The following is a 12,306-nucleotide window of genomic DNA, read 5'->3' as shown; positions in this document are numbered from 1 at the left end:
TTTCAAAAAGATGTAACCACCTTTTATGGGTAATATCAACCCCCACAATTAAGTCATTAAAATGGAGGTTATAACATGAATTATGATATTTTAATTGTGTTAAAAGTGATTATTAAATAAATAAAAACAGAAACTTAAATGGATTAAATATTGAAAGGTTAAAACTTTATTTTAATTTACAACAATCCCATGTGGCTCTTCCTTTAAGGGCACGATCATAGGGAAAGATCAATGAACGAGCCTCTCACTGGGTTGCCAAAATATAGAAATATAGTAAAAGTTGTATATATTGTTTATCTTCCAAGTTGTAATTCTAAATGCTCATTTTCAAAGAGATGTAACCACATTTTATAGGTATCAACCCCCACAATGAAGCCATTAAAATAGAGGTTATAACATGATTTATGATGTTTTAATTGTGTTAAAAGTGATTATTAAATAAATAAAAACAGAAAATTAAATGGATTAAATATTGAAAGGTTAAAACTTTATTTTAATTTACAACACTAATGGTGAAATGAATATTTTCCTTTCATTTGGAATCCAAAGTCACAAAATTATGTAAGTTGAGAACTCATGTCCTCGAATTTTAAGTTTCATCTACTCTCCTTTAGAAGTTGAGAACTCCAAACTCAATTTTTTGAAACTTTAACGAAGTTGTGAATAACATGACATATGTCGCTACCAGAGGCGAATTTAGTGTGGAGCAATGGGATCAACTGCCCCAACACTCAATTTCAAAACCTCATTTTTATAAAATAAAATACAATTTTTGTACAAGTATTGATTGTTGTCACACTAGAAGTGAATTTAGTGTAGAGCAAAGATATCAACTGCCCCAACACTCAATTTCAAAACCTCCTCTTTATAAAATAAAATACAATCTTCATAAAGTTATTGATTGTTGTCACACTGTAGGAAACCCATCTTTAGCCTCCACGATTTAACAATCCCAACTCTACCTTTGGTTGCTACTTGTGGGGTAAAATAAAAAAAATAAAATAAAATAATAATAATAAATTCTTTCTTAAGCATAAAATAATATCTCAAAACATGTAAGTGCAATTAATTAGAAGATGCAGCAACAATGTAACCAAAATATTTCGGTTGAGGAGTAACCATTTTTAACATAGGCAATTCTTATTTCATGAAGAAAAGTGTTCAAATAGAAAAATTTCTTATGTTCAATTTTTGGGTACCAATTTAGATGTACATATTGTACATCAACCACATTGAAATTTAGATTATCAAAACACCACTACATTGGTTCCATTGCTAGTCAAAGGCCCAATTCATTTATTATTATTAATCAGTTAAATTGAATAAAATTAACATAATATAAAAGAAAAATGAATATTTATAATAAGTTTATGATAAAACGACAAGTCATAAAAATCATAAGCCTACAATAAAATGATATTTACATCTTTCCTCATTTTAATTGGTTAATATAGGCATATTAGAATTAATTCTGTTAATCTCGTCGATCGTCTGGAACCTTCTAAATAACAAAATGCAATTAGTCACGATAACAATAAATTAGTTAGTTAAACATTACATACAACACTACAGAAACCATTACAGTTTCAAACAATAATCATGTAAAAGGGACATGCGGCATGACATTAAACAGGGATTGGTGGTAAATCAATTTCATTACATATCAGCATTTTCTACAGGCTCCCATCTCTTTAGCAGTGTAATTTTGCAATAATTATACAATTGCTTCTTTATTTCCAAATATTTCTTTAATATTAATTTTTTTGTACCAATTATTTTTATTAATTTTTTTAAAAATAATTATTATGAATTATACCGAATTCATGAATCCCGATGAAATTGTTAACCAATATTTAGGTAGTTACAATACTCGTATCTACAATTTTTCTCAAGCTTGCAATCTTTGAAATACAGATAATATCGGCATTAGGATTTAATAACCATTGAGTCTGATGACTAGTTGGAATTAAAAAGAGAGAAAAGAATAAAACTTGTGAGTCTACTTCTGAATGTTGAAAATACTTTACGAAAAAGAGGACAGTTGAGAATGAGTCGTAGATTACGAAAGTATATTATAACTACTGTGGAAAGAACTTCAAATGGAAACAAAAAAAAGAAATTAAGAAAAATGTCGTGTCTGTATCAGGTCTTTCACCAGTAGGCATGCTCAACTTCAATTTGATTCGGCTAAAGAGGGGCCTTTTGAATCAATTCTTATAATTAATCCGGAAGAATGCATGGAAATGTTCGTAATGGGTCCGAGTTAGTGCTAGATCAAATGAATTTAAAAAAAAAAAAAAAAAGAGTACATTTAGGAACATCTTCAAATGACTCTTGAAATACAAAATACTCTCTATTTAGAGAGTTAATACTGAAAAATAAGTTTCAAGAAACTTTCTATTCTAATTTTATAGAATAAGGAATAGGTTTAACTTTCCAAATTTAGAGAGTCAAACTCTCTCTATTCTTAATTTATAATGATTGTATTTAATAAGTTACAAATTTCAATGCTCTACAATTTAAATTATTCAAATCATATTTGATTGGCCATTAACATATAAAAAAAATTATGCTAAATAAGAGACGAGTAGAAATCAGTAAATACTCATTGAAAAAAAAATGAAAATAGAGAGCATTGTTAGAGTTCATAAAAATTTACTCTTTAAAGAGTAAAAATAGAGATTTTTTGCAAACAACTATTTCTTCTTCGAGAAGATCTTCTCTTCGTTAGATATTTTCTCAACGCACCGGAGACTCAAATTTTCGTGGTGTATATAATGTATTCCACACTCCTAGGTGTTTCGGAGTGTCTAAAGGCTGAAAAAAGCAACCTACCATTTTCCTGTAAATAAAGGCGTTCGAGTGTCCTTTAATTTGGGCGGATATTGAGCGGTCCGTGTCTGGAAAAGCAGCTTAATTAATTTATCCCAAGTAATATAATCGCAAATTAGTATTGATCCAACATCTTAAAATAGTATTTATACAAGCGAAAAAAAAAAAGGATCTCAAAATCATGTGCAATGCACGTTGACTGCAATTAGCATAGTAAAAAAATGTTATCTCAGACTGCCCGATTATATACTCTTATAATACCTTCCGAGGCATAGTCCAGTGGTGTAAAGGACACGCCTTACAAGCAGCCGCAGTGTGGAGTTTCGATTCCTGAGATATGGAATTGGATTCTTTGTAGACGCAGTATACAAGCAGCTTTTATTTTTTGGCCTGTTGGGGCACATCTCCCTATTTACTTTCCTCACAAAGTTCTAGGGACGGGACGATAGGGGCCATCAAAGTTGGGGTTTAACCTTAAAAAATGATATGTACGGTATTTTACTGTGACCATTCAGGAATCCTAACAAATTAAAAAATTAGGCTCACACTTAAAAAGTAGGGTTATTTTGGGGGAAAAAAATCACTTAATTTTCTCTCTTCAACTACATATAAGGCATATATGGAAAGTACAACAAACGTGATATTTATAATATGTATCACTATGTCCAACTTCCAGTTACAAACAAACACATGAGTTTGCTATTTCATTTTTAACAATTGCCGTAATAGTTCATTGACAAGGAATTTTTCAATTTTTGCACAGAATATTAATGTAACAAGTTGTTGGTGTCCAAATTCGCAGGTCAGCTCGAATCAACTTTGACCCAGAAGGTAGACCGTCAGGTCGAGAAATACCACTAATTCAGTTTGAATTATACCACCATCATTTAGAGACATGGTCATTATAGTTTGAAACACTTATTCCCTAGATGACATCCTCACCATTTAGATAGCCGTTCAAAGGTCAACAGATCGCAATAGTGACATTAGCACCTCATTTTCAGTCAATCGTAGATCAACAATGATTACCTATGACCTAAGTATCAAATTTAAGGACACAATAGGCCACGGTAAGAGCACTATAGTACGGACGTCAAATATCAAAGCAAGTCTATATTGCATGTTAAAGGGGCATGAAGGTCTTAATTCTTATCAAATTCTTAAATTACATATCATATACCAAATCCAAATGTGATGTAGTAATAAGTTGCAATACTCGAATATAACAACAAAAGCGAGAGATTAAGATTACATGTTTGGACAAATTAAATATCCGAGCAATTAAAAACACTAATGAAATGTCGGTCTACGACTTCAAAGCAAGTACTCTAAGGAGTTCGAAGGTCGCAATTTTTGGTACAAACTTGAATATTCTTATTGTGACCTCTATTATGTCCTTAATGAAATATCACAATGCATTGATGTTGATGTTAATTGTGGACTTTAGGGATCCATTTGATTTTTCCGCACGTGATAACTAGGTTGTGATTGTGTTCGGGATATTTTTCGCCATCTTTTTCATTGTTAATTGATACGTTTAACTTTATAAGAACTAAAACGTATAGATAAAGAGTGTAACCGTAAATATGATGATTGATAAATTAATTGATACCGGTACCCTTTAATTATATATATATATATAGTATTTCTTGGCAGGCAATTTCATCACATATTTATGAAGATAGAGACTTAACCCGGCACCCTATGCATGGAGTTGCAAGTTGATGATGGTCCCCATCGTCTAAATAAATTCAGTCCAATGACTTCTTGTTTTGCTCCCTTGCCATGTTAACAGGACAATTTTCGAACATTTATTTTCCGGGTTAGGGGTTTAATCTGTATATACTAGATAATTAAGGGGCTGTTGTTCCATGAAGTATAATCTGTCAAGTTGACCCACCAATCCCCCAGCCCGCAAAAAATTCATTGCATTTTGTCTTGTTCTCCAATCATTTTGCCAGGAAAGGATTGTACAATAATTTGTTCCTTTTGTTGTTTCTAAGGATGGTTGATTGATTGATTGATAAGCATTTTCAGCAACTTCAACTTGATTCACCATTTTCTTTATCTTTATCCATTCATGCTTCATCAAACTTTACATCAAGCCAAAGAACCCTGAAGTCTCGATATCATTCGAGCTTGTATAAAAACGTCCATAGAACAGATTTGTTGATGTCAAAACTTACCAACAATCTAAATGTGAGAGAATTTTCATGTCGCTGATTCTAAGACTTAACCGCCGCAAAAGAATACACGTCTAAGGTGACAATCCCCCCTGAAACTCAAGTTAGTGGGAAAATTCAAATATAATCGCGTGCATATAATGTGCTTATGCGAACATTTACTTTGTATCTCTTTATATAGGTCTTTCCTCGTACCATTTTTGTCCCATAATCCAGGCTATTTTCCAAGTTTAGTCTATGCTTGTCTCTTTATATTGGTCTTTCTCGATAATTAATTTTTGTCGGACTTATTACACCTTGACAAGGGCGAATTAACAAAAACTAACATTATCCTTCGTGATGGTTAAGGATCTTGTTAGTTGGAATTTTCGTTCAATGTAGCGATCAACTGACTAAAAAGGATTAAAGTGGTTAAGTTAGGGAAAAGAATTGAAATTGAAAGGGAGTCTTAAAGTTGAAACTGAAATCAAAGTTTTTGTCCCCACAAGGGGAATTTTTGGGCTGGACGTGAAAATATCCCATGAAACATCTTCAATAACCTTTCTGCAATGTCACGTTCTGAGTTTCGCGTACTGTTTTCTCCAAGACCAAAAGGGGAATTTCTGAGGAGTTGTACCTTTCTGTCAATTTGTTTTACATGACAAAAAAAATTTCTTGAATGTACTATACAAGAAAAATGTGACCTGTGCTGTGCTTTTCAGTACGAGACTCGTATATTCAGTGAAAGAGCAGTGGAGAGATTTTATTCATTTGAATTGACAAATTCAGCGTAAAGGAACTGCCATTTTTTTGCTTGGCTTTAGCCACCAAAAAAAAAAAATAAAAAATAAATAAATAACTGCTTCTTTGAGCTTTTTCAACAGCATGAAGAGTTTTATTGCCCAAAAAAGACCGTTTTATTGACTTTTAAGTTGGGCCAAACATTCTCTAACGAAAATCAGACTCCTCTGAAATTCTGGAGAAGAAAAGGTCAAACTACATCAAACAGAATATTTATACAAAAAACTTAAAAGAAGCTAATTCAAGAAACTAAGAGAAATCGGAAACATGGACGAGCCTACTTACGGAAGGGTGTGCATTATACTATCCAGTACTGTCCTATATGCATACAGAACGTGCACAAAGTGTCTAAAAAGGTGAGATTTTTGCGCCACTACCCTGCAGGATCACTTGAATGCAGTGAAAGATTAAAATTTGTTCATTGTACTATTGATTACAGTCCTGTACTGCGTACTAGACATGAACGACAAGTCTAAAAAGACGAGATTTTCAAGCCACTACCATGAAGTCTTGGATCTCTTGAAGGCAGTTGAAGGTGGGCTGATCTGTGGAACTGCATACATATTGTCGTCACTCCATTTTCTGCTAGATTTGTTGCTGGAAATTTCCTTGGAATCTTTGAATCCATTTGGGGTGGCATAGACCATCTCGAGAGGAGGATATAAAGGAGGGGATTGGGGGACCCAAAAACCTATACTTTCTTGGGAAATAAAGCTCAGATTATTGGCAAGATCAGAATCCCACAAAGGTAGAGCATCACTGTCTCCACTCTGTACAATTCAAATGAACTCAAATCAGTGAAAAACATTCCGATTTGTTAGAAATATGTAGATGCAATGAATTACCTAGCCTAAAAGATTATGGTGAAAGCGGGGTATAAAATTATTTATCAGCATTTTTATTTTTTATTTTTGTCTCAAGACCGGCTTGTGCACAATTTACATAAATGGGCAGTGGCTCGACTCGATATTAGAATACTTATGATCTCTCTCTTCTCAAAATTTAAAAAAGATGAAATAGTCATTGCTCACCTTGAAGAAACCACAAGGAGAATCAAGAAAATCATCAACATGATATCCAGGTAGAATTTCCATGAGATATTCCGATATGCTACTTGTTGAACTTGAACCATTATTCCCACCTGCATTCATCAATTGAACACTACCTCCCCCTCTATCAGCGATCACCGGCTTGACCGGTTCCGAGGTGGTGCTTGGTATTGTACTTGTTGGCTTTGAAATGACAGGCACAGGCTCATCTGTTAAGGTTTTTTTACACTTGATAAGTGGAACAGTTTCAGAAACATTTGTTAAAGTAGAATCTAATGATGAATAAAGGGCAGTGGTAGCAGAAAGCTTGACTCCAGTGAGAAGAAATCTGTTGTGCTTTTGAATTTTCTGGCGAGTTTGTTGGCATGGTGGACACGATGGTCACAGGCGGCACAGAGGGCGGCGTCATCAGCCACGCAGAACACCGATGCCTCATCTTTGCTACACACGTCACATTGGATCTTCATTTTATTTGAAATTTTTGTGATCAAGATTTCTGTACTTCTGTCAAATAACAGGTAGAAGCATCAAGAAATGAGGAAGAAGGGGTTGAAATTTGGGGCCAGTGGGAGTGGGGACTAGAAAGAGTTGCAGTTAAATCTAATCAATTCTAATATTAGAAAGTAAATGATGATTTTATTAATATATTATGGAGTATAAATAGCAAGACAGAGGACAGCAGTAAGTGGCTCACGTGGACCTATTAACGATGGATATGGCCCTGTCCAGACAGGGGGCCAATTATGAGCATAAATAGCAGAATTTTGCTGTTCCAACAAGGGCCTGTCACTGTGACAGGATGAAGTGTTCAGCACCTCAATCCTTTTTTTCTAATTAGAAATGATAAATTTCAGATCAACGGCTATGTTGGCATATTACAAGGCCATGCTTGTGTAGATTCATCCAAATAGCAAGATAAAGGACAGCAAAAAGTGACACACGCAGACCTATTAGCAATGGATATGACCCTATCGAAACAAGGCGCCAATTGACAGGAGCCCCCCTATTGGAGGGGGTTTCGGGATGAATAGGACCTACGTCTAGTATCTCCCATTAACAATAAGAATAATTCTTCTCAAACAGGGTCACATAAGTTCAATTTTTCACATGGAACTATTGGAATAATTAATAATTTCATATGTGGGCTTCACATTCGATTACAAAATTTTACGGATTAGATATATGGCTCATAATAATATGTGTTTGGGCCAAATTTATTAAGTGATTAATTGGACCTTTTATACCTTACGGGTTGTAATTAATTTGATGTGGTAGTTTAAAGTATGTGGGCCGAAAATAAACCCTAATTAGAATTCTAGTCGTAATGGGACGGCTCAATTATTTCCTATATATATAAAGGCTAGGTCCCCTCTCCTCTCCATATGTTTTATTGGCTTGTCCCATTGATAGCTATTACTTTGTGAGGAGCAAGGAGGGGAAGATTTTGGCTGCTATTACAACAATTATTCATATCAACAATGGCTTCCGCATATATAAATTCGATTTATCAATTTATTATTCTGTGATTCTTGATTCAACAATTGGTATCAGAGCCTACATACTAAGATCAGATTCATTCATAAAATAATAAAAATAAAATCGAGGGTCGAGAAATTCCATTTAAATTCTGAATTGTAAAAGAAATCACGTATCACTATTATTCTGTTTATAATAAACTCTGTTTTGCTTAATTTGTGCATTAAGTGATTACATGGTGTAGAAATTTTGTCTCGTATGCCGCAGTTTCATTCCCGATCCACACCAACATTCCAAAAGCCCAATATGCAAAACGTCGCCTTCCCCAAATCTGGAAAAGAACCCAATCTGAAAATCTAAATCACCTTTGCACACATATCTCAAATTCGTATTATGTGTTGCTTACTGTTAGTGCGTGAAAGAGTGGGAAATATTCCTATGTTTTCATCTTGATTTGCTTGATTAATTTCATATGTAAATCTGCAAATTTGAGCACATAATTATACTGGTAATCTGTATACGTATTGTGTTGTATGTATGTATGTAATATTTTTGGAAAATGGCATGAGAAAGTTAATGAGCTTATTTTGGTTTAGAAATTTCCTTCTGTCCAAAGGTGTTGGTATTTCGAAAACCAGTGTAATTTTGTTAACTAACTATATGATGTGTTTTAAAAGTACCTTATAGCATGTTGTATTGTCGACCCAAATGTGACTTTATGATGATGCATCTAGGCTCTTACCGTAATAAAATTTATATGTTTCGTTTTAAATTACAGATTATCTAATTAATAGCCCATATTAATTAGTTGGATATTTCATCATCCATTTGATTGCATGAATTAAGTTTGGATGATATTAAAAGTGATATTTTATGTTTCCACAGTTTATAATGCCTCATCTCTTTCAAAACAATTGACTGCTATTGAAACTTTGACTGGGAATAACTATGTGAGATGAAAACGAGATGTAGAAATAGCACTTGATTTTTTGGGCTTGAATTTTGCAATGGAGAAAAGACTTGAAAAACCCACAGATAAGAGTACCGTTGAATATGTAACCGAGCATGAAAAGTGGGAAAGGGCTAACAAACTCTGTTTGAAAATCATTAAGCGATCGATATCTGATTTCATCCTAGGTGTCATCCCTGATAATGAAAATGCCAAAAGTTTTATGGATGCCATAGGAGAAAAATTTGTTGAGTCGATAAAGCCGAAACTGGGGATCTGATGGATAAATTGATGAGCATGAGATATGATGGCACAAATGGTGTTAGGGAGCATGTCATGAAAATGATAAATATATCATCTAAGCTAAAGGCTCTTGACATTCCCATTGCGGAGCCTTTCCTGGTCTATCATGTTTTGAATAGCCTTCCTAGCAAGTTTAATCAGCTTAAGGTTGCTTACAATGCTCAGCGGGATAAGTGGAATTTGAATGACCTCATATCAGTGTGTGCCTAAGAAGAGTATAGGATGCGCCGTGAAACTGTTGAAACTGTGCATTTAGCTTTTCAGCCATCACAGAATAAGGGGCCTTCTCATAATCATAAATCTAAGTTTCGTAAGAGTAATAAGTCCCATCGAAGTCAGCAGAATAATAATTTTAGTGGTCCCAAAGCAGTTATAAAGAAAAATGATCAATGCAAGTTCTGTAAAAAGAAGGATCACTTGCAGAAAGACTGTTTTAAGTTCAAGACTTGGTTGGAAAAGAAGAAGAGTTCTTCAAGTATTCCCTTGGCCTTAGTTTGTTTTGAGTCTTCTTTAGTAGATGTACCTTTGAATTCTTGGTGGTTAGACTCGGGAGCTAGTATTCATATTGCGAATTCCTTGCAGGGGTTTATAAGCAAACAGAGGCCAAGTGAGAATGAAGTAAGTTTGAGCGTTGCAAATGGATTTCAAGTGAAGGTTGAATTCATAGGAGTAGTGAAGTTAACTTTAGAGTTTGAGTTTTATCTTGTTTTGGAAAATACAGTTTATGTACCGCAGATGAGACGAAATTTAATTTCTATACCAAAACTTAATACTTGTGGTTTTACATTTAATTTTGGTAATGGAATGGTTAAGTTATTTAAAGATTCTCGTTTGATTGGAAATGACATTTTATGTGATGGTTTATATAAATTATCTTTGGTTTCTTTTGGTGATGTCTCGTGTGTTACAAATGTATCAAAGAAAAGGGCTTTAATTCGTGAATCATCCTCTATGTTGTGGCATAAGCGATTGGGTCATATTTCTAAGGATAGAATGGAAAGATTAGTAAAAGATGAGATACTTCCTTCCTTAGACTTCCCCGATTTTGACACCTGTATAGATTGTATAAGAGGAAAGTTAACTAAGTCTACGAGGAAGGGTTCGACTAGGAGCAATGAAATTTTGGACTTAATTCACACTGATATCAATGGACCTTTACTTTCCACTATATGTGGGAATAAATATTTCATAACTTTCATTAATGATTTCTCACGATATGGATATGTTTATTTGATTAACGACAAATCACATGCACTTGAGAAATTCAAAGTTTTCAAACTGGAAGTAGAGAAACAATGTGGGAAAAATATCAAAGTTGTAAGATCTGACCGAGGTGGTGAGTACTATGGGAAATATGACGAGTCTGGTCAAAATATGGGTGATTTTGCAAAATTTTTACAAGAGTGTGGAATAGTACCCCAATACACCATGCCAGGGACACCTGAGCAGAATGGTCTTTCTGAAAGACGTAATCGAACTCTAAAAGATATGGTTAGAAGTATGATGAATAGAACAAATTTGCCTGAATATTTGTGGGGTGAAACCTTGAAAACAGCTATGTATATTTTGAACAAAGTTCCAAGTAAAGTTGTTACAAAGACACCTTTTGAATTATGGACAGGACGTAAGCCAAGTATGGCTCACTTTAAAGTTTGGGGATGTCCAGCTGAGGTTAGGATTTATAATCCATTTGAAAAGAAATTGGACCCCAAATCAACTCCTGGCTACTTTATTGGATATCCGGATAGATCAAAGGGATATAAGTTTTACTGTCCAGATCGTGGCACTAGAATTGTGGAGTCCATTACTGCTAAGTTTCTGGAGAACGATTTTGGAGATAGTGGGAGTTCCACGTTGAGAGAAATTCTTGTTGAACCTAATCACGTTGTTGTTCCAGGTCCTGTCATACAGGAAATAGTTGGTTCCCAACAAATTAAAGTTGTTAATGAAGAAACGAGGAACCAGGAGGAATCTCCAATTCCTCAAACAACGATTGAATCGGTTCCTGAGCCACAAGTTAGGAGATCACAAAGGGAAAGAAGATCTGCATTGCCCAGTGATTATGTTACATATTTATTGGAGAGCGATTTTAATATTGGGCATATTGTTGATCCTGTAACTTATAACCAAGCATTGACAAGTCGTGATGCAGATAATTGGATAGCTGCCATGGAAGATGAAATGAATTCCATGGAAAGGAATAAAGTTTGGGATCTTGTTGAACTTCCTTCAGATGCTAAGGCTGTAGATAACAAGTGGATTTTCAAAAGTAAATTAGATTCAAAAGGAAATGTTGAACGAAAGAAAGCAAGATTGGTTGCAAAAGGATTCACTCAGCGAGAGGGCATTGATTATGTTGAAACATTCTTCCCTATTTCGTTGAAAGATTCTTTTCGAATTATCATGACTCTTGTGGTACACTATAATTTGGAGCTTCATCAAATGGATGTTAAGACAGCATTTTTGAATGGAGATATTTCTGAAATGGTTTATATGAAAGAGCCTGAAGGTTTTGTTGTGAAATGAAAAGAGAACTTGGTATATAAGTTAAACAAATCATTATATGGACTTAAGCAAGTATCTCGACAGTGGTATTTGAAATTTGATGAGGTTGTGACATCTCTTGGTTTTGTCGAAAATACTATTGATCAATGCATTTATCTTAAAACAAGTGGGAGAAAATTTATTTTCCTTGTACTGTATGTTGATGACATTCTGCTTGCTAGCAGTAACT

General features: G+C 34.2%; 1 protein-coding gene across 1 annotated transcript in view; it reads right to left on the bottom strand.

The window, feature by feature from the left end:
- Positions 1-5,968: 5,968 nt before the first annotated feature.
- LOC111388512 (B-box zinc finger protein 21-like) overlaps positions 5,969-12,306 on the bottom strand; it is a 24,828-nt gene continuing 18,490 nt past the window's right edge. The window contains exons 2-7 of the mRNA XM_023013242.1: positions 8,727-8,800; positions 8,556-8,685; positions 7,539-7,633; positions 7,347-7,444; positions 6,827-7,192; positions 5,969-6,565 (exon numbers count right to left, since the gene is read on the bottom strand). Coding sequence (XP_022869010.1) covers positions 6,293-6,565; positions 6,827-7,192; positions 7,347-7,444; positions 7,539-7,633; positions 8,556-8,685; positions 8,727-8,800 — 1,036 coding nt within the window. The 3' untranslated portion in view covers positions 5,969-6,292. The remainder of the gene's footprint in view (positions 6,566-6,826; positions 7,193-7,346; positions 7,445-7,538; positions 7,634-8,555; positions 8,686-8,726; positions 8,801-12,306) is intronic.

This window comes from Olea europaea, unplaced genomic scaffold, assembly GCF_002742605.1.
Source record: "Olea europaea var. sylvestris unplaced genomic scaffold, O_europaea_v1 scaffold502, whole genome shotgun sequence".
In the NCBI taxonomy this organism is placed as follows: domain Eukaryota; kingdom Viridiplantae; phylum Streptophyta; class Magnoliopsida; order Lamiales; family Oleaceae; genus Olea; species Olea europaea.
Note: the sequence above shows the minus strand (reverse complement) of the source record. Positions and strands in the feature narration are given on the sequence as shown.